Source organism: Eriocheir sinensis, chromosome 10, assembly GCF_024679095.1.
Source record: "Eriocheir sinensis breed Jianghai 21 chromosome 10, ASM2467909v1, whole genome shotgun sequence".
Classification (NCBI taxonomy): domain Eukaryota; kingdom Metazoa; phylum Arthropoda; class Malacostraca; order Decapoda; family Varunidae; genus Eriocheir; species Eriocheir sinensis.
In genome coordinates, this window is record NC_066518.1 from 4,891,006 (window position 1) to 4,914,539 (window position 23,534).

The window sequence follows — 23,534 nt, forward strand, 5'->3', positions numbered from 1 at the left end:
GGGCTTTTTTTTATTATTATTTCCTTTTTTGTGTGTGTGCCCTTGAGCTGTCTCCTTTGTTGTAAAAAAAAAAAAAGAAGAAATCCAACGGCGCAAATGTGACATAAGGTCTTGAACATCGTCGTGTTGTCAGTGCTCTTTGGGTGCTATGCAAAATTCAGTTTAATGCGTCTCGTCCTCTGTGCGGCGAGCAATAACTCAAGGACAGCAAGTTTGATTCATCGGAAACAGTTGGCATCAATACAGGAATCAGCGAAAACTTTTATTCTAACCGCTGTGATTGGCACGGATTTGGCCTTCACTGGTAGCCTGGTATCATAGAGTCCCGTGTCTTTCTCGGCCTCTGTGGTGGATAGTGGAGTGTTTCCCATGTGGTATGTGGTATGATGGATTTCCCCTCCCACGGTGCAGGACTTTACATTTTCTTCATTGAATTGTAGCAGCCACTTTTTGATCCATTCCTGTAGCTTGGAGGTCTTCTGGTAGGAAATCCGCAGTCAAGGTATTTTTATAAACTTTTAAGAACTAACTTGGTGTTGTTAACTGAAGCTTCACATTACATTATTTTACACTTTCTGAGTATTCTAAGTTCGTAGGCGACGGAAAAAAATCCCTAATGTAAAGTGTCGATCAAATTTTAACTTGAAATCGGAAAATCAATGACACCAAGACTCGTTCATAAAGGAAAGTGAGGAATACATGTTACCTGCCACATTTAGATCATCGCTTTATCACTTATGTAGCAAGGCAGTGTAAGGTCCGTAGTGATTCAGGTTAAAATATTCAAGTTTAAGAGCTTATGGCAGTAACTTATGTGTGCATGTCACTTGTTGTTTTTGGGAAATCATTACATTATCACTCTGGCAGTAAGGTGAAGTACGATAGTGTAAAATAATGTAGTGTAAAGATGTAATGCACTAATGTATGATGTACTTATGAATGTAGGAATGTATGTGAATGCGTCATGCCAAGGTAGTTCTTAAAAGCTTATACAAATACCTTACTTGTGCTTAAATTATCACCTGTTCTGTGTGATAAATAATTCCCCGGAGCCAGCAAGGTAATTTAACGCACTGTGAAGCTAACGATAAATAGTTATATATAGACCGTACAGGTATTTCATGTATCGCAGCTATTTCTTGCTCATTCCCGACTCAAATTTACAACGTTGCCAGATTGTCGTACACTGCCTCTTATGTTTGCCGCTTTCCGACCCAAAACTGCTTTCATCACCCAAATAACTGCATTCATATATGGTTATCTTTTAAATGGTTAATCATTGGTGCTTCTTGGTAACATTTATGGGCCAGAAACCGGTAAATACGTGGCTCTGAGTACGATAATCTGGCAACGTTAAAGGCAAAAGGGCGGCGGGATGGGATTATCACGGATCCGGGCGAACGTGATCCAAGCGTGCTCCGTGTGTTCCCTTGTCGGCGGCGTCATTAGGGAGTGGAAGACGTAAATTTCCGAGCGCGGCCAAAGAGCGGAGGGACATTGTATAAATTTCTGAGCGCGGCCAAAGAGCGGAGGGACATTGTTTAAATTTCCGAGCGCGGCCAAACAGCGGAGGGACATTGTATAAATTTCTGAGCGCGGCCAAAGAGCGGAGGGACATTGTATAAATTTCTGAGCGCGGCCAAAGAGCGGAGGGACATTGTTTAAATTTCCGAGCGCGGCCAAAGAGCGGAGGGACATTGTTTAAATTTCCGAGCGCGGCCAAAGAGCGGAGGGACATTGTATAAATTTCCGAGCGCGGCCAAAGAGCGGAGGGACATTGTTTAAATTTCCGAGCGCGGCCAAAGAGCGGAGGGACATTGCATAAATTTCCGAGCGCGGCCAAAGAGCGGAGGGACATTGTTTAAATTTCCGAGCGCGGCCAAAGAGCGGAGGGACACATCGTCGGTATTACAAGATACTTTCGCTTCTCACATCATCTCTTTCTAAAGGTCAAAGAGGGGGTCAGTTGGGTTCTCATGCGTGTTTCTTCAGGTTCAAGGTACAGAGGAAGGGTCAAACTATCACCAGGGTCAGAAAACTACTCCTGGAAATGCCCACAGCTCCTGCGAAAGCCTTGTCAAATAGGTGTTCTTGGGTGACGAAATGTTTTATAATATGACCCATAGTATATAGTATAAATTTCTTAGTGCTGTTTAGATAGTTTATGGTGTCCGCACTCCTCCCTCTCTGCCTGTCTCGTCTCCTATAATAACAATAGAAATAATAATAATGATAATAATTCGTGTAAAAATATCAACATCGTAACCGGAAGCCCTAGATTTTTTTTTTTTTTTTTTTTTTTTTTAAAAACTTTTTACACATAAAAGAGAAAAAAAAATAAAAAAAAAAAAATACAAAAAAAAAAAAAAACAAAAATCCAAAGAGATCAATTTACGAACTTTTTTTTTTACAGCACAGGGAGCAACTCAAGGGCAACAAAAAGATGTAAATAAAAAAAAACCCGCTAATAAATGATGATACTAAATATTAAGTTTCCTATATTGCAAAACTTACCCAGTACGTTCATTTTTTCGTATCTTTCTCTAGTAAACTCGGCAACATCATCATTACTATCATCATTATCATTTACAGTTTTCATTACCACCATTACCACCACCACCACCACCAACAACAACAACAACAACAACCCCCACCACCACCTTCATAACGACTATCCCGACATCAATCCAGACAGGCGAACTCGGCACGAAATCAAGTCTTATAAGTTGTATCTATGCACACATATCGACGCGCCCCGCCTCCCACACGGCCAAGGTGTTCAGTAAGGCACCTGGCGGGGAAGGAGGCGGCGGGGGTGGCAGTGCGGGCAGGCAGACACCCACAGTCACTCAATCAGTCAGTGCCCTCTCAGCCGCCAAGGGGGAGGGGTGTGTCTTGACGTGTCTCCTGGCGCCTTGCTTCTCCCCTTGCCTTGCCCCGCCACGCTTGTCTTCGCGGCCTCCCTCACACCTCGCGCCAAAGGTGTCCCGCTTCCCACCTGTCCTTGCCAAACTACCTTCAGGCGGATGCCCTTGCTCATAGTGCGTTAAACGGCTCAACACAACTTTACGAGCTTCAGGAAACTTGAGAAACGTGTGAAGAGAACTTTAAGATATTTCAAACAAACTTGGTCTATTATCAGCCTCTTTAAAGAAAACTTAGACGGCGTCGGGCAAGGAGTCACGGAACTGGAGTGGACAAAACTAGAAACATAAACGAGACAACTTGTTATACCTGAGCCACTCTGGACACGTTTCCTTGTTCCTAAGCGCCTGTAGCCACCCCCAAACAGCTCCAACCATCTTTACAATCAGACTTCCGACACCTCCAGACGGCATCATCTCTCCTCGGGCGTCTTCATCCACCCTCAAACACCTTTAGCCATCTTCTCAACCCCTCCAGACGTCTCCACACATCACCAGACATCCTCAGAAACTTTCATAGGACCTCAAAAAACTCATAGACAGCTTCAGCCATCTAATTAACCTTCAGTCATCCCCAAACAGGTGTAGATAACTTTAGAGAACTCCAGTGAGCTTCAAGAACCCCAAACGTCTCCAGACCATTTTGGCAAACTTGGAGGGCTTTAGAAAACAGCACACGTCTCAGAGGAGTTCAACGCCAAGTAGCTGATACGCCTCAATCTCCTCCTTCAAGCGGATCAAGGCTACTTCAGACGTCTTCAGGCGGCCACAAGAGCTAGCGAGCAAACAAGCCAGCCAGTGCCCCGCCTGTGCTCGACGCCATGAGAACTCAGCTCGTCCAAGGCATCATCATGACTCTCGTGGGACACACCTGTAGCAGCCTCAGGTAACTTGTGTGCCCTGGCGAACTAACGAACTTCAAGAGCTTCGGTTTATACGTGCTTTCCCTCGTCTCGTTGTTCCTGCATCCACTCATAAATGTAAATCGTGGAACACAGTTGTTGTAGACTCAGGTAACGTGTGGGCCCTGACGAACTAACAAATATCAAGAGTTTCAGTTTATTCTCCCTCTCTTGTATGTGTTTTTCTTCCTCTCGCTCATCTTGCGTCCACTCTTGAATGTAACTCGTGGGGCACATCTGTAAGAGCATTAGGTAACGTGTTTGCCCTGACGAACTAACACACATCAGAGGCTTTGTTTTATCCTCCCTCCCTTGTATGTGTTTTCCTTCCTCTCTCTCTCCCTGCGTCCACTCTTGAATGTAACTCGTGGGACACATCTGCAGGAGCATTAGGTAACGTGTTTGCCCTGACGAACTAACACACATCAGAGGCTTTGTTTTATCCTCCCTCCCTTGTATACCTGATTTCCCTCCTCTCATTCTTCCTTGCGTCCACTCTTGAATGTAACTCGTGGGGCACATCTGTAAGAGTCTCAGGTGAAGTGTACGGCCTGACGAAGGAAGGACCATCAGACGCTTCAACTTACCCCGCTAATACCTATCCTCTCTCCTCTCACTGTCCCTCCTCGTCCCCTAATGCTCGTAAAGGTAAAGTAAGAAGAGGAAGGAGGTCAATGGGAAAGGTATGCAGGTACGGTAGAAGGAAAGACAGTCAGAGTGTACAGTTTTGTGGTGTAGGTTCGTTAGTGTTTTGATGGAGTTATTTATCGTGCCCTGTATTTACGTGTTGCCTCCCCCTCGCTGTCTCTCCTTGTCCTCCCATGTACGTCCCTCCTCCTTCTTCTCTCCCTTCCTCCCTCCTTCCCTTTCCCTCCCTTCGGCCGATACATAATTTCCATCCTGGAGCAAACTGATTTCACTTGTATATTTTCGCCTTATAATTTTTTCCTCCATTTATCATTGCGCTGGAGGGAGGGAGGGAGGGTGTACTTGTGGAGTATACGCGTAGAAGTCTCAAGTTACAATTCCACTCGTTGTTATTGTTATTTGTATCATTTATTGTTTGTATGTCTACCTTTGCAACGGTCTCCTTTTTCTGTCTCTATTCTTCTCTCTCTCTTGTTTCGCTTTTTTTTTTCTCTCTCTCTCTCTCTCTCTCTCTCTCTTCCTTATTATGTGCATGCCCTACTACCCTATCATCACCACCACACGTATAGTATACGTATATTTAATGTCATCTTGTCAATTTTACCCTCTCATTGTTCCTTCTGTCCCTTTATTCTCATGTGAACGCACTACTTTTTCTCTACCTCCCTTTCCTTCCCTTTTTCCTTTTTCTCTGTTTCTCTTTCCTACGTCTTCTCTCTCTTCTTTCTCTTTCCTTTGATTTCCTCCTTCCTACGACTTAACCTCTCTCTTTACCATGCTTTCCTTCCTTCCTTTGTATTTCCTCCTTCCTACGACTTGAACTCTCCCTTCGCAATACTTTCTCACCTTCCTCTTTGCTTCCTCCTTCCTACGACTTCAACTCTCCCTTTTACCACGCCTTCTTTCTATCATTACCATCACCACCCGTATACCGTTACTTTGCTATACCGTGGTAGACTTTACATGCAGGGAACGTTCTGTCGTAATCTTGGGTTCATAAGGCATCTGATCCGCGTGGCTTCGCTCTGCTGGTTCCTTTTGGCAAGTTAATGGCGTGCCGAGATTAGAGACGGTTAAAAGGTTAGAAGGTCATGTTTGTTTACGTGTGTATTTTAAGATCTATATTATACCCTACCCCTCTCTCCCTCCACTTTTATAATCTGCTTTATTTTCTTATCCTCTTTCTACTTTTCTGATTGCTTTAACTCCTTGACTGCGGATTTCCTACAAGAAGACATCACCAAGCCAAAGGAATGAAACAAAAAGTGGCTGCTACAATTCAGTGAAGAAAAATATAGTCATGCACCTTGGGAGGGGATATCCAGCATACCAATACCACATGAGAAACTCCACTTCCCACCACAGAGGCAGAGAAAGACACTGGAGTATATGCTACCAGTGAAGGCCAAATCCGTGCCAATCGCAGCAGACGGGTTAACTTTTATTTCCCATTTCTCGGCGTTTCAGGTGTTTTGGGGCTGCTGAACATGTAGCTTAGAGTGACCATAGAAGGGAAAGGAAGTATTAGGGAGGGAGAATAAAATGAAGCCTCTGATATTTGTTAGTTCGTCAGGACAAACACCTTACCTGAGGCTCTTACCGATGTGTCCCACGAGTTACATTCAAGAGATTCGTATCTTATAACGATAAAAAACAATGATAATAAAAGCTGGAAAGGGATATGTGATTGATCTGGCAATGAGGATATGTAGTGATGATGTGATTTGTTGGGTCCGATGCCCACCACATCCTCTCCTCCTGCATTTCCCTTCCTACCTTACCTTCCACTCCCCCCTCTTCTTCCCTTCCCCCTCTTTCCTAAAAAAAAGTAAATAAATAAATAAATGTGTCTGATGCCGCGTTGTCATTGTTATTATTATTATTATTATTATTATTATTATTATTATTATTATTATTATTATTATTATTATTATTATTATTATTATTATTATTATTATTATTATTATTATTATTATTATTATTATTATTATTATTATTATTATTATTATTATTATTATTATTATTATTATTATTATTATTATCATCATTATTTAGACTAGGGAAAAAAACTCACCCCACACACCCCAATTAAGTAACTTTTTCTCGCTTTTATTTTATAGTTGTATTGCTTTTCTTATTGTCTGCAACAAATGTATGATGTATTATTGCGTTGTATTCTCGCATTTTGTGGTTAATGAAATATCTACCTATATCTACCTATCAATCAATCATTCTATCGATCTGTCTATCTATCTATCTGTCTATCTGTTTACCTATCTATCTATCAAGCTGTATATTTACCTGTCTCTTTCTCTCTATCTCTACCTATCAAGCTATCTATTTATCTATCTATCTACTTATCTCTCCATCTATCTAATTATTTTTTTATCAACCTGTTTATCTATCTGTCTATATCTATCTGCTCACCTTCTACTTGTCTATTTATCTTCCTATCTTTCAATCTATGTTTATATCTATCTACCTCGATCTCCCTCTCTATCTACCTATATCTAATCTATCTACCTACCTATCTACCCATTTATCTATTTTATACCTATCCACTTATCTATTTATCAATCAATCTATCCATCTATAAAAGTACATATTCACTTTAATTATCTACTTATCCGTCTCTCCTTGGCAGTGAGGATGGCAGGACACTGATCTCGGGGCGTCCCAAGAGGAAGGCCACAGCCCCCCAGCAGGCTGACGCCCTCCCCCAGCAGTGCGCGGATTGGGAGGGCACCACGCGGAGGCCAGTCAACCCCTCCCTGCGAGCCGTGGTGCCCGAGGGATACGACCCGTACATCCTGCCGGTGAATCCTGAGGGAGGTGAGTAGTGCTTGCATGCCTCCCTTTATTTGTGTCCCCTTCCTATGACTTGAACTCTCCCTCTCCCTTCGCAATGTCTTCTGTCTTTCCTTTGATTTTCTCCTTCCTATGACTTAACCTCTCCCTTTACCATGCTTTCCCTCCTTCCTTTTTTGTTTCCTCCTTCCTACGACTTGAACTCTCCCTTTGCAATGCCTTCTTTCCTTCCTCTTTGATTTCCTCCTTCCTACGACTTCAACTCTCCCTCTTTTGCCACGTCTTCTTCCTTCCCTCTCTACTATAAAACTCTCCTTTACCATGCTATGACTAATGTGACGGAGATGAACACAGAGGCCACGCGCAGCTTTAACGTATGCCCACAACCTTACCTTTTATCATGCTCACCTCCCTGTACTGTACCACTCACCCTGCACCACACACCACACCTGTACCATACCACTCTGCACCCTGCATATCGTGGTGGTGGTGGTGGTGGTGAATGCTACATGAGAGCCTAAAGAACGTAGGGAATGAAGAGGAAAGGGTTTGAAACAGTAGCAATGGCGGTGGTGGTGGTGGTGGGTGACGGATCCCCTTCACTTTCTCTGTCTCCTTGTCTCCTCAAGTGGCGTGCAAGCTCTATGAATCGTGTTGACTTTAATATACTTTTTAGGCTTTCTTTCCTTTCATCTACGGAGAACGGCCGATTAAGGGGGCGCTCCGTTATTTTCCCGTTCTCTCCCCTGCCTAAGCTTCGATCTGTGTGGCAACTTTGTCTTGAAAAAAACAACAACAACAACAACGAAAGACTTCTCCTGTTATTGGCTTTCATCAGGTGTTCTTGTTATCTACCTGTTCTTCTTTTCCACCTGTTCTCATTCTTCTGTTCTTCACCTGTTCTTATTCTCTATTTGTTATTATCTTTCTCTGTCTGTTATTATTTTCTGCTTATTCTTATTTTTTACCTGTCCTCCACCTGTTGTCATTCTTCTGTTCTAATTCTCTACCTGTTATTATCTTTCTCTACCTGTTCATATTCTCAGCCTATTATTTTTTACCTGTTCTCTACCTGTTCTTCGTCACCTGTTCCCATTCTCCACTTCTCTTCCCCTACAAACCACCTGTCACTAGTATCCCCTTGTACCTGTAACCTTGTACCCTTGTCATCCATGTCACCTGAATCCCCTCATTAATCAAGTGCTCTAATTAGCGTCGTGTGTTGAGCGTATCTGCGTGCTTTACTATGAGCCGTAAGTCCTCCGCCTCCTCATCATCAGTCTCGGCCGTCACGCAGAACCCGCCCCGAACCCGCCCCGACCCAGCCGCGACTCACCTGCTCCCTGATAGTTTTAGGTTGGTATTGTCAGATGCTCCCGCCCCTCACACCAACTATTTCCAAAGGCCAAAAAGGAGGTTAATCGAGTTCTAATGAGTGTTCTTTTAGGTTCACGGTACAGAAGAAGGCTCAGACTACCGCCAGGGTCATAAAAGTACCCCTGGAAATGCCCTAAACTCCCACGAAAGACTAGTAAATTACGTGTTCTTGGGCGCAGAGATGTTTAAAAATATGTCCCTTTGCTTCGATATGCCCCTTAACCTTTCAGCCGCCTCGCTCCCTACACACGCACCCTTGCTCTCACGGAAGCTTTTATCGTCTTTAAGCTCCTATCTGTTCATCACTTCCACCCCACTACCGCCTCCACAGCCGCCCCCGCCCCCGCCGCCGCCATCACCACCCACACCGCCGCCTCCGTCACCGCTGCCAGTGTTTCTGTTTCAATCCCTTTTTGCTCTTTGTTTTCTGCGTTCTTAATTTAATATTTTCTCATGTATTCACCACCACCTTCACCACCGCCTATAGCGCCGGCTTTTCCTTGACGGGTCTAGATGGTAGTCGGCCCCAGCCCGTAATGGCGCAGGCAAGTGTTTATAGTGGCGCCACCTTCTCCATCTGCTACTTGTTGGTGTTTTTTTTTTCTTTTCGTGTCTGCATTCATGTACTATATCCTTTTTTTTTTGTGTGTGTGTGGATGAGAATGTGGTAAGGGAAAAAAGTAAGGAAAACGAAAGACATGAGAAATCGAGTCCCCTTAATTAACTTAGCCTCAAATCTAATCTAATCTCTTTTCCGTCTCTTTTCAGGTCCTCTGCCTATCTACGTCAGCGCCAAGGTCAGAGATATACAGAAGATTGACGAACAGAACATGGTGAGTCTGTCTGTCTGGTTGTCTGTCTGTCTGTCTGCTTGTCTGTTTGTCTGTCTGTCTCTTTGTCTGTTCTGTCTGTCTGTCTGTCTGTTTGTCTGTCTGTGCGGGTCTATCTCTTTCTCTCTGTGTTTCTTTCTGCCCCTTATAACTGTCTGTTTGTCTGTCTGTCTTTGTCTCTGTCTGTCTGTCTGTTTCTCTGTCCCTCTGTCTGTTTTTTGTTACGCGGTTCATATGCCTGTCTATCATGTCCGTCTGTGTCTGTCTGTCTGTCTGTCTCTCTCTCTCTCTCTCTCTCTCTCTCTCTCTCTCTCTCTCTCTCTCTCTCTCTCTCCCGCCCCCCCCTTTTGGCTTTGTTCGCATCGCATGTCTTTCTCCCATTCACTTCTTCTCCGTTTCTTGCTAATCGTGCGTCGGTGAGTAGCAATATGAATGTTTGATGCGCGTCTGAAGTGCTGGAAATGAATCAGGCAGGAGCGGCGTAAAGAGAGTCGCATGGGAGGAACGGAACATAGGAGACTCAAGGGGGAACGACTTGGATAGGTCTTACTCGGTCCTTATGCTTCCCTGCGGCGAGTGTGTGTCTTAAGGAGTTGACGTGGGTAGAAGGAAGGGATTGGAGGAATGTTAGTGAATGTTAGGAGTGTATGGAGACGGCAGATATAGCAGGAAGAGAGACGATAACTGAAATGTGGGTTAAGATGAAGAAGAAGAATTAGAAGAAGAAGAAAAAGAAGAAGAAGAAGAAGAAGAAGATGATGATGAAGAAGAAGAAAAAGAAAAAGAAGAATACAAAGAAGAAGAAGAAGAAGAAGGGAAAGAAGAAGTAAATGAAGAAGAGTGAGAATGGATATTTGTCAAGTGGTGAGATGAGATGAGAGCGAATGGGGGAAAGGAAAGAAGAGGAGTGGGAAAACATGTGTGTCGGGAATGAGTGAATGTTTAAATCTGTGAAGTGATCAAACAGGAGTTCATGGAAGGAAGGCAAGGAGGAAAGAAAAGAGAAGATGGAAAGTCGAGATTTTAAACGGTGAAACAAAAGTACATGGACGGCAGACAAGGAGGAAAGGAAGTAAGAAGAAAGAAAGTCGAGATTTTAAACGGTGAAACAAAACTACATGGAAGGCAGACAAGGAGGAAAGGAAGTAAGAAGAAAGAAAGTCGAGATTTTAAACGGTGAAACAAAAGTACATGAACGGCAGACAAGGAGGAAAGGAAGTAAGAAGAAAGAAAGTCGAGATTTTAAACGGTGAAACAAAACTACATGAACGGCAGACAAGGAGGAAAGGAAGTAAGAAGAAAGAAAGTCGAGATTTTAAACGGTGAAACAAAAGTACATGGACGGCAGACAAGGAGGAAAGGAAGTAAGAAGAAAGAAAGTCGAGATTTTAAACGGTGAAACAAAACTACATGGAAAGGAAGGCAAAGAAGGACGTTTGAAAAAGGGAAGATGGAAAGTCGAGAGAGCATTGAAGGACGGCGGGATAGTGGGTGAGGATACAAGAGAAGAGAAAAAGTTAAGATTTGAGTGAGACGGGAGTGAACGGGAGGAAGCGAGAGGTGCAAGTGGGAAAAAGGGAACAGATAAAAAAGAGAGAAATTAACCAGTGGTGTGACGTGCGTGCAAGAGAATGGGGTCACGGTGGCCAAGTAGTAGGTTAGAGGGACAAGCCATGAAAGTAAAAAGGTATTCCTACAAGAAGACCTCACCAAGCTACAGGAATAGAACAAAAAGTGGCTGCTACAATTCAGTGAAGAAAAATGTAAAGTCCTGCACACCAATACCACATGGGACACACTCCACTATCCACCACAGAGGCAGAGAAAGACCTGGGACTGTATGTTACCAGGTTAGCAGTAAAGGCCAAATCCATGCCAATCGCAGCAGACGGGTTAACCCTCATATCTCACATTAGTTTCTCTTCTGTAACTTATGAACTCTCCTTCCCTACCTCTCCTCTACCTCTCCTCTACCTACCCATCTCTTTTCTTTCTTCTTCTTTTTTTCTTCCCTGTTTGTTTTCCTTTTTCTCTATACTTCATCCTCCTTACCTCTTTCATCCTCTCCTTCACCTTCATTAAACCTCAGTGTCGCCGCTTGATGTCAGGAAGGGTCTCAAGTCTTAAACCCGGAACCACAACATAAATAACATAGTGACCCCATATTGAACTACTACCACTACTGCTACTACTACTACTATTACTAAACTATTTGCTACATGGTAAGGCCAACATTTGATATCGTTTGTCTTATGTAAAATCTGAAGCGGTCTTCGTTGCCACGCATGAAGGCTGGGCCGTATACCTCACAGTCCATCGGGGACCCTCCACTAATACCCGAGGGGTCCCCCGTTAAATGTGAATGTTCGTGGGTCTTGTAAGCGGGAAAAAGCTTCGTAAAACTACATGCATTCCTCTAAAACAGTATATTCCAAAATAGAGCACAAAATTTAGTAAGTTTTTCAACTCGGTCAAACATGTGCCCATTTGCTTAACTATAAAGGAATAGATAAAATATTCTTAATTCTTTTGAATGGCAACTATTCGCAAATAAATCTTGATAAGTAAGAAAATATAATGCACTCTTAGCCGTGGGTCGTTAGATCAATATAGATTTGTTAAACATGCAGGCAGGAATTGGTTTGCTAATAGAATGGTAGACGAATGGAAGAGACTTGGCAGTCGTGCATGTGGTGAATTTCACTGTGATAGGCACACTATTATTAATAGGTAAGGTAAATTCATTAATAGGATAATAGTTTTATTGTAAAGGTTTTCATTGATAAGATAAGAAATACAGCTGGAGCTCCTCCCCTGAAGGTGTAATAAGAGCGACGGTCACTAAAGGGAGTCTCGCTCCCCGGGAGTGTGGCTCAGGATGTGGCTCGCGCCTGCGCCGGGGGTCACTGGTGAGTGTGTTACCAGGCTGCTTAGTGAAGCAAGACAATGTACACAACGACAGCACAGATGGCCGTGACGTCCAGGAAGGCATCAGCCTCATCAGACCAGTCATCACTGGTTATCAATTCGAGGGCATCCCATGAATCCTCATCCTCATCAGACCAGTCATCACTGGTTATCAATTCGAGGGCATCCCATGGATCATCATCCTCATCGGTGATGGCGGCCACCGATTCGGCGGATGCCCATGGATCATCATCCTCATCAGACCAGTCATTACTGGTTATCAATTCGAGGGCATCCCATGGATCCTCATCCTCATCAGACCAGTCATTACTGGTTATCAATTCGAGGGCATCCCATGGATCATCATCCTCATCAGACCAGTCATTACTGGTTATCAATTCGAGGGCATCCCATGGATCATCATCCTCATCAGACCAGTCATTACTGGTTATCAATTCGAGGGCATCCCATGGATCATCATCCTCATCAGACCAGTCATCACTGGTTATCAATTCGAGGGCATCCCATGGATCATCAGCTTCATCGGTGATGGCGGTCACCGATTCGGCGGATGCCCATGGATCATCACCCTCATCAGACGAGTCATCACGGGTCGTCACTTCAAGGAGTGCCAATGGAACATCACCCTCATCAGACGAGTCATCACGGGTCATTGCTTCAAAGGCTGGCCATGGATCATCACCCTCATCAGACGAGTCATCACGGGTCGTCACTTCAAGGAGTGCCAATGGAACATCACCCTCATCAGACGAGTCATCACGATTCATTGCTTCAAAGGCTGGCCATGGATCATCACCCTCATCAGACGAGTCATCACGGGTCGTCACTTCAAGGAGTGCCAATGGAACATCACCCTCATCAGACGAGTCATCACGATTCATTGCTTCAAAGGCTGGCCATGGATCATCACCCTCATCAGACGAGTCATCACGGGTCGTCACTTCAAGGAGTGCCAATGGAACATCACCCTCATCAGGCGAGTCATCACGGGTCATTGCTTCAAAGGCTGGCCATGGATCATCACCCTCATCAGACGAGTCATCACGGGTCGTCACTTCAAGGAGTGCCAATGGAACATCACCCTCATCGGTGATGGCGGTCACCAATTCGGCGGGTGCCCATGGATCATCAGCCTCCACAGACCAGTCATCACGGGTCATTGCTTCAAAGGCTGCCCATGAATCATCAGCCTCATCGGTGATGGCGGTCACCAATTCGGCGGGTGCCCATGGATCATCAGCCTCATCAGACGAGTCATCACGGGTCATTGCTTCAAAGGCTGCCCATGAATCATCAGCCTCATCGGTGATGGCGGTCACCAATTCGGCGGGTGCCCATGGATCATCAGCCTCCACGGACCAGTCATCACGGGTCATTGCTTCAAAGGCTGCCCATGAATCATCAGCCTCATCGGTGATGGCGGTCACCAATTCGGCGGGTGCCCATGGATCATCAGCCTCCACGGACCAGTCATCACGGGTCATTGCTTCAAAGGCTGCCCATGAATCATCAGCCTCGACCATAGCAGCTGAGGTCACCAAGTCTGGGGCTGCCCATGAATCATCAGCCTCCACGGACCAGTCATCACGGGTCATTGCTTCAAAGGCTGCCCATGAATTATCAGCCTCGACCATAGCAACAGAGGTCACCAAGTCTGGGGCTGCCCATGAATCATCAGCCTCCACGGACCAGTCATCACGGGTCATTGCTTCAAAGGCTGCCCATGAATCATCAGCCTCGACCATAGCAACAGAGGTCACCAAGTCTGGGGCTGCCCATGAATCATCAGCCCCCACGGACCAGTCATCATGGGTCGTCACTTCAAAGGCTGCCCATGCATCAGCCTCATCGGTCCTGGCCATCCCGTCAGTGGCCGCACGCGGTGCAGGGCTCACCGCCCGGACGGGCTCGCCACACCGCCTCCCGTTGCACCGGAGGCTGGTGAAGGCGGGCCCGTCGTCACAGAAGAGCGAGAAGTGTAGGCCGCTGATGTTGTCCAGCAGCCAGGCCAGCGGCATGGAAGAGGTGAAGACTGGCTTCCTAAGCGAGGCGAATTGCACCCTGACGGCCGCGTTGCCGTCTTTCTTGCACAGCTTCGCCAAGGGCACACGCAGCTCACCCTCGGCGTGGCAGCCTTGAATCCCTGCGACGCAAGACCAGCCTTCCACGGGGAGCTTGACGGAGGCGACCGTACGCCTCCTCTTCAGGCAGCAGGTGGAGTCCTTGCACGAGAGCTTGATGGAGTCCAATAGGGAGGAGCCTCGCTCCAGGGTTACCCACACGTTAAATTTCTGTCGAGATGCAGAGTTTCCCATCGTTGTTTCGATGTGATACAAAAAAATTATCCGAATATTTAGGAAATCGTGTTCGGTAATAAAAGGAGGTGCTATGTCCATGAAGACCGACTGGCCCCCAGCCAATTCTTTCTGCTATAATCTTGCCTAGTCGGCTAAGTAGTGCAGTTCACGCGTCGGATGGCGGGTGACAGGGCTGTTGCTAAACTATAAAGGAATAGATGAAATATTCTTAATTCTTTTGAATGGCAACTATTCCCAAATAAATCTTGATAAGTAAGAAAAAATAACCTTGCTTAACTTTTATTTCATGCATAATGCGTGGATAACATGCCTTGGGTTCTTCATACATTAGTTATTTCCCAGTGTGTCGCGTAGGTACTCTTTCCCTCCATATCTGTTCCCTTTATCCCGTGTCCGTCCATTGCGATTTCTTAATTTTAGTTGCCTTTCTGCCTACTACACCCCTGGATTGTTACTAATGAGACCAGAGGACATCCAACACCTACTTGCTCTATTATTGTTATTATTATTACTATTATCATCATCATCGTATATAGTAGTAGTATTACAGCTCGTATTAGCCTATGCCTCTCCATGTTGTACTCAGTCTTTCTTCGCTAAATACAAAGTTCTCATTTACTACTCAACGGCAGGTTTTATAGTTTTCACCTTCTTTGAATTCCACATATGGTACTTTACACCCAATTACTTTTTTTGCTTTGCACATCTGCGTCATATTATTACTAACAGTGGACATCAGATTGTTGGATCATTCTTACAGTAAATATGAGATATATGGATAATTTTTAGAGGTGTTCATCATCCAGTAAAGTGGTTCGTGGAAAGTTGATATCATAGGAATAAGGTCTGGAAACACGTAGTTGGAACTTGGAGTATGGGCGTTGTGCTGAGTTTTTCCGTGGTTATGGTCTAAGAGTCTGGAGGAACGGTCAAAGGGAAATCAAGAATGAGCTCGGGAGGCAGCATGAGCCAAGAACAGATGGCGTCACTATAAACACTTGCCTGCGCCACGATGGGCTCGAGCCGACCACCAGGCCCCCAAAGAAAGCCTACCGGCACCATAGGCCAAGATGTAAAAAAACAAATAAATAAAGATAGTAGCAGCAGTAGTAGTAGTAGTAGTAGTAGTAGTTTTCTAGTACTGTATTCCAATGTATTTAAGAAGGTGTAATGTACAATATGACCGTAACTGGTGAGTAAAGGAACGCGTGCCGTAAAAAGGGTTGCCCTTAATGATTTTATCTTGTCTGCCTTCCCTGATTAGTCATTTTTCTTTTTTCTGCATTAAACAAAAAGGTTTTGCTAAATGTTTTTTTCCTGATATTTGGAAATTTATGTTCAGTGTTTATTTATTGATATTTTTCTGTGTTTGGTTTATGGCTTTTGTTTTTGGTCAGCTTTTGTTCATTTGCTTCCTTTCCAGTCGCGTTACAATTCTGATATTTTGACGCGTTTCCATTTGCGGGAATATAAAAGATTCTGGCAGTCGCTCTCCCTTTTAGTATATGCACTCCTCTGGTTTCTTCCTGTGACCCTCACACCCTCTCTTCTCTCCTCTTGGTACCCTGAGGGATTTTTTAGTATAGGCGAGGGGGGGAGGAGTAATGGGAGCAATGGGAGGAGTAATGGGAGGGGACATCTAGCTCATAATATAACCAGGCAGCTTAGAAGTAATTCTAGAGGAGTAACAGAGGACGGGCTAAGAATCTTCTATACTAACAGCAGGAGCCTCAGAAACAAGATAGACTTACTAAGGGGTGAAGCTTGTTCAGAAAATTTTGACATAATAGCGATCACTGAGACATGGATAGACACTGCTAATAGAAATTTTAGATCAGAATTTGAAATAACGGGTTATCAGATGTTTCACAAAGACAGAAGGGGCAGAAAGGGAGGTGGAGTTGCGCTATATGTTAAAGACTCACTTAAATGTTTAGTTAACAACTCAGTCAAAACTAACATGGATTCAGAATCAGTTTGGGTGGACGTTTACAAAGGGAAAGAAAAACTAACTCTAGGAGTTATATACAGGCCACCTAACCTTAACAGGCAGGACACGAGTATATTACTACAGGAGATTTGAAGGTCTAGTATGAGTAGAAATGTCTGCGTAATTGGGGAATTTAATTATAGGAATATAGACTGGGAAGATCTAGTGGGTGACCTGGAAGCCGAGGACTTTCTTGAAGTTATACAAGATAATTTCCTTAAGCAGGTAGTTACTGAGCCTACCAGAGGAGATAACATATTAGACTTAGTCCTAACCAATAATGGGAACTTGCTACGTGAGTTGGAGGTGGGCGGAGAGTTTGGAAATAGTGATCACAGAACGGTTCGTTTTAGCTTAGACTGGGCGGTAACCCGCGAACCAAACCCAGTGTTAGTGCCAGATTTTAGAAGAGCAAACTACGAGGGGCTTCGAAGACATCTTGAAGGGTAAACTGGGATAATTTAGGGATTCATGAGGGCCAGAACTGCGGATTGGAGCCAGGAGAACCAGGTAGAAATGTCTTACAATAATTTAGTTAGAGTAATAGTAGAGGGCAAGAACAGCATATACCACAGCGAACACTTAGAAAAGAAAACAATGATCCTAAGTGGATGACTCGTGGACTAAAACACGAGATTGGGTTAAAGAAGGAATTTATCAGAAAATAAAGAATGGGAAACACATCTCAGGGGCCGGTACGTCGAACTATCTAGATTAGTTAAGAAAACACCAGGATAGCAAAAAGGAACTATGAGATCAAAGTAGCAAATGAGGCGAAAAGTAATCCTAAGGGCTTCTTTCAGATGTATAGAATAAAAACACGGGAGAAAGTTGGACCGCTGAAAACAAACACAGGGCAGCTAGTAGAAAATTACGAAAATATGAGCACATTGTTGAACGACTACTTCCTTTCAGTATTCACACAAGAGGATCGAATGACTATTCCGGAAAGGGTTCAGGTGTACGAGGGCGGGGATGGCGATAAATTGAGGGATATAATCATTACCAGGCAAGTAGTTCAGGATGAGATAGATAAGCTTAAGAAGAACAAGTCGCCAGGTCCTGACGGATATTTCCGAGGGTATTAAAGGAGTTAGGTGATATAATCAGTGACCCTAACCGACATCTTTAAGATGTCGGTAAATACTGGCTATGTGCCGAGCCTATGGAAAGTAGCTAATGTGACGCCGATTTTAAAAGGGGACAGGTCAGTTACTTCAAACTATCGCCCAATTAGCTTAACATCGGTTATAGGAAGATGCTGGAGTCCATAATAGCCAGGAACATTCAGGAGCATTTAGAGAAACATAGCAATTCACGACTCGCAGCATGGGTTCACAAAAGGTAGGTCATGCCTCACCAATCTCTTGTCCTTCTACAATAAAGTATTTGAGGCGGTTGACAGAGATGAAAATTATGATGTAACCTATCTTGATTTTAGTAAAGCGTTTGACAAAGTTCCTCACCATCGACTGTTGCTTAAATTACAGGCTCACGGAGTAGAGGGTAAAGTTTGAACTGGGTCAAGGCGTGAAGCTTAGCAATAGGAAGCAAAGAGTGCAAATCAATGGTAAAAGATCTGACTGGGGATGTGTTACGAGTGGGGTCCCACAAGGTTCGGTATTAGGTCCACTTTTGTTTATTATTTATATCAGTGACTTAGACACAGGAATTAGTAGTGATGTTAGTAAGTTTGCAGATGATACCAAGATCGGTAGAGTAATTGAGTCGGATCAGGACGCTAGTATTCTCCAAGGTGAGCTCAACAGATTATATGACTGGGCGGATAAATGGCAGATGGAGTTCAATGTAGGGAAGTGCAGTATTCTGAGTGTAGGTAGGAACAACCCCTCACATAACTATTGCTTAAATGACACTCTCATAAGTAGGTCTGGGTGCGAGAGGGATTTAGGGGTCTTAGTGAGCTCTGATCTCCGTCCAAGGGCACAATGCATTCAAGCTAGAAATCGAGCTAATAGGGTACTGGGATTTATTTCAAGGAGCGTAAGCAACAGAAGCGCCGAAGGCTTCCTCAAACTATATTTAGCATTAGTTAGACCTCATCTTAACTATGCGGTTCAGTTCTGGTCACCTTACTATAGAATGGATATCAAAATGTTAGAATCGGTGCAGAGGAGGATGACTAAGATGATTCAGGGGTTGAGAAACTTGCCATACGAGGAAAGACTCAAACAGTTAAACTTGCATTCTCTAGAAAGGCGAAGGGTGCGTGGAGACATGATCGAGGTTTATAAATGGATGAAGGGCTTTAATAAGGGAGACATTCATAAGGTTTTGTTGGTAAGAGAACCGGGTAGGACACGAAGTAACGGGTTTAAACTGGATAAATTCAGATTCAACAGGGACATAGGCAAAAATTGGTTTACTAACAGGGTGGTGGATGAGTGGAATAGGCTTAGCAGTCATGTGGTGAGTGCCAATACAATTGTCACATTCAAAAATAGACTAGATAAATTCATGGACAGCGATATTAGGTGGGGTTAGATACACGGGAGCTTAGGGTCAAAGGAGCTGCCTCGTACAGGCCTACCGGCCTCTTGTAGACTCCTGCGTTCTTATGTTCTTATGTTCTTATGTCCTCTCCTCTCCTCTACTCTCCTCTCCTCTCTTTTACTGTGTTTTCTTTCACCTTGAGATCCGTCTGTGCTTCGTCCTGCTATTTTCTTGAGGCTAATTTCTACTAGAGAGAGAGAGAGAGAGAGAGAGAGAGAGAGAGAGAGAGAGAGAGAGAGGAGAGAGAGAGAGAGAGAGAGAGAGAGAGAGAGAGAGAGAGAGAGAGAGAGAGAGAGAGAGAGAGAGAGAGAGAGAGAGAGAGAGAGAGAGAGAGAGAGAGAGAGAGAGAGAGAGAGAGAGAGAGAGAGAGAGAGAGAGAGAGGAGAGAGAGAGAGAGAGAGAGAGAGAGAGAGAGAGAGAGAGAGAGAGAGAGAGAGAGAGAGAGAGAGAGAGAGAGAGAGAGAGAGAGAGAGAGAGAGAGAGAGAGAGAGAGAGAGAGAGAGAGAGAGAGAGAGAGAGAGAGAGGAGAGAGAGAGAGAGAGAGAGAGAGAGAGAGAGAGAGAGAAGAGAGAGAGGAGAGAGAGAGAGAGAGAGAGAGAGAGAGAGAGAGAGAGAGAGAGAGAGAGAGAGAGAGAGAGAGAGAGAGAGAGAGAGGTGGGGGGGGGTGGGAAGGTCTGAGGGAGGGAGGAAGGACACGTAGGTAGGTAGGCAGGAGGGAGGGAGGGAGGGAGGAGGGAGACTGCCAAAGAAGAGGGTCATACATTAGTTAAAGAATTACCTAGATAACGTGATGGTGGTGGTGGTGGTGGTGGTGGTGACTTAGCTGTAATGGTGGTAGTGGTGGTGGGGGGAAGGGTGTTGGTAGTGGTAGTTACCCTGGTAAAGGTGTTGGGGGTGGTGATGGTGGTGACTTAGCTGTGATGGTGGTAGTGGTGGTGGTCGTAGTGGTATCTGTGGTGCTGGTAGTTGTAGGAGGTGACTGCTATTTGTGGTGATAGTGGTGGTTGTGGTTGTGGTGGTGGTGGTGGACGTTGGTGAATGTCATTTGTGAAAGTAGTGGTGATGGTAATTGTGGTGGAGGTTGTGGTGGTAGTGGTAGGGCTGGTGGCAGGGGTGGTGGTGGTTGCAGTGGTGATGGAGGTAGAAGCTGGCGAGTGTCATTTTTGTAAGTATTGATGGTGGTAATGGTGGTGGATTTGGCGGTGGCTGTGGTGGTGGTATTGGTGGTCGTGGTGTGGTGGTTATGGTGGTGGTGGTCAAAGATGGATGAATCCCTGGGTCGCGCGGCTTGAAGTCTCGCTGGCATCCTGTCCGCCAACACTGAAGGGGCAAGAAGGAGGCTGACGGCCGGGAGGGATGTTTAATTCAACCTCCTTGGGATTGGCCGGATTGAAATGTTTTGTCCTTGGTTTTTAGTCTTTTCTCTGAATGTAGGTCACGAAGCTGAACAAACAACCACACCAAAACAGGCAGGTAGGCAGGTACTTAAATAGTTAGTTAATAGCTAGTCAGACAGCTAGGAAGAGTTAGCTGGTTAGATATTCAGTTAGATAGTTATTTAGTTTTTTTTTCTTCAGTATTTTGTGTTTTTTTATCATATTTTGTTGTGTTGATCCTGTTTTTTTTTTGTTTTTTTTGTTATATGTTCCTTCTCTTTAGTCGTCTGCTTTACGATTCATTTATTTGTTATTTCGCTCGTATTAAATAGATGAATGAGTGGAAATGTCCGGAGGGGGAAATGTTCAAAAGGGAATATGTTAAGGGGGGAGTATGTCCGGCACCCACTAGTACTACTACTACTACTACTACTACTACTACTACTACTACTACTACTACTATTACTTTTACTACCACTACCACTGTACTACTATACTACTACTACTACTACTACCACTACTGCTACTACTACTACTATTACTAAACTATTTGCTACATGGTAAGGCCAACATTTGATATCGTTTGTCTTTGTAAAATCTGAAGCGGTCTTCGTTGCCACGCATGAAGGCAGGGCCGTATACCTCACAGTCCATCGGGGACCCTCCACTAATACCCGAGGGGTCCCCCGTTAAATGTAAATGTTCGTGGGTCTTGTAAGCGGGAAAAAGCTTCGTAAAACTACATGCATTCCTCTAAAACAGTATATTCCAAAATAGAGCATAAAATTTAGTAAGTTTTTCAACTCGGTCAAACATGTGCCCATTTGCTTAACTATAAAGGAATAGATAAAATATTCTTAATTCTTTTGAATGGCAACTATTCGCAAATAAATCTTGATAAGTAAGAAAATATAATGCACTCTTAGCCTTGGGTCGTTAGATCAATATAGATTTGTTAAACATGCAGGCAGGAATTGGTTTGCTAATAGAATGGTAGACGAATGGAAGAGACTTGGCAGTCGTGCATGTGGTGAATTTCACTGTGATAGGCACACTATTATTAATAGGTAAGGTAAATTCATTAATAGGATAATAGTTTTATTGTAAAGGTTTTCATTGATAAGATAAGAAATACAGCTGGAGCTCCTCCCCTGAAGGTGTAATAAGAGCGACGGTCACTAAAGGAAGTCTCGCTCCCCGGGAGTGTGGCTCAGGATGTGGCTCGCGCCTGCGCCGGGGGTCACTGGTGAGTGTGTTACCAGGCTGCTTAGTGAAGCAAGACAATGTACACAACGACACCACAGATGGCCGTGACGTCCAGGAAGGCATCAGCCTCATCAGACCAGTCATCACTGGTTATCAATTCGAGGGCATCCCATGAATCCTCATCCTCATCGGTGATGGCGGCCACCGATTCGGCGGATGCCCATGGATCATCATCCTCATCAGACCAGTCATTACTGGTTATCAATTCGAGGGCATCCCATGGATCCTCATCCTCATCAGACCAGTCATTACTGGTTATCAATTCGAGGGCATCCCATGGATCATCATCCTCATCAGACCAGTCATTACTGGTTATCAATTCGAGGGCATCCCATAGATCATCATCCTCATCAGACCAGTCATTACTGGTTATCAATTCGAGGGCATCCCATGGATCATCATCCTCATCAGACCAGTCATTACTGGTTATCAAGTCGAGGGCATTCCATGGAGCATCAACCTCAGCAGACCAGTCATTACAGGTTATCAATTCGAGGGCATCCCATGGATCATCATCCTCATCAGACCAGTCATTACTGGTTATTAATTCGAGGGCATCCCATGGATCATCATCCTCATCAGACCAGTCATTACTGGTTATCAATTCGAGGGCATCCCATGGATCCTCAGCCTCATCAGACCAGTCATTACTGGTTATCAATTCGAGGGCATCCCATGGATCATCATCCTCATCAGACCAGTCATTACTGGTTATCAATTCGAGGGCATTCCATGGATCATCATCCTCATCAGACCAGTCATTACTGGTTATCAATTCGAGGGCATCCCATGGATCCTCAGCCTCATCAGACCAGTCATCACTGTTTATCAATTCGAGGGCATCCCATGGATCATCAGCTTCATCGGTGATGGCGGTCACCGATTCGGCGGATGCCCATGGATCATCACCCTCATCAGACGAGTCATCACGGGTCGTCACTTCAAGGAGTGCCAATGGAACATCACCCTCATCAGACGAGTCATCACGGGTCATTGCTTCAAAGGCTGGCCATGGATCATCACTCTCATCAGACGAGTCATCACGGGTCGTCACTTCAAGGAGTGCCAATGGAACATCACCCTTATCAGACGAGTCATCACGGGTCATTGCTTCAAAGGCTGGCCACGGATCATCACCCTCATCAGACGAGTCATCACGGGTCGTCACTTCAAGGAGTGCCAATGGAACATCAGCCTCATCGGTGATGGCGGTCACCAATTCGGCGGGTGCCAATGGATCATCAGCCTCCACGGACCAGTCATCACGGGTCATTGCTTCAAAGGCTGCCCATGAATCATCAGCCTCATCGGTGATGGCGGTCACCAATTCGGCGGGTGCCCATGAATCATCAGCCTCCACGGACCAGTCATCACGGGTCATTGCTTCAAAGGCTGCCCATGAATCATCAGCCTCATCGGTGATGGCGGTCACCAATTCGGCGGGTGCCCATGGATCATCAGCCTCCACGGACCAGTCATCACGGGTCATTGCTTCAAAGGCTGCCCATGAATCATCAGCCTCATCGGTGATGGCGGTCACCAATTCGGCGGGTGCCCATGAATCATCAGCCTCCACGGACCAGTCATCACGGGTCATTGCTTCAAAGGCTGCCCATGAATCATCAGCCTCGACCATAGCAACAGAGGTCACCA

The 23,534-nt window shown here is 44.9% G+C and overlaps 1 protein-coding gene across 10 annotated transcripts in view; it reads left to right on the top strand.

The window, feature by feature from the left end:
• Nucleotides 1-21,578: 21,578 nt before the first annotated feature.
• LOC126996482 (mucin-20-like) overlaps nt 21,579-23,534 on the top strand; it is a 48,298-nt gene continuing 46,342 nt past the window's right edge. For 3 of the 10 annotated variants that reach the window (XR_007751214.1, XR_007751213.1, XM_050856977.1), the window contains exons 1-2: nt 21,597-22,306; nt 22,364-23,527. Coding sequence is in view for 8 of the 10 variants with exons in the window: in XM_050856977.1 (XP_050712934.1) it covers nt 21,899-22,306; nt 22,364-23,527 (1,572 nt within the window). In the remaining 2 variants the exon portion in view is untranslated. Of the gene's footprint in view, nt 22,307-22,363; nt 23,528-23,534 lie in introns of all 10 variants that reach the window. The other 7 variants (XM_050856975.1, XM_050856974.1, XM_050856976.1 and 4 more) reach the window with 6 other exon arrangements.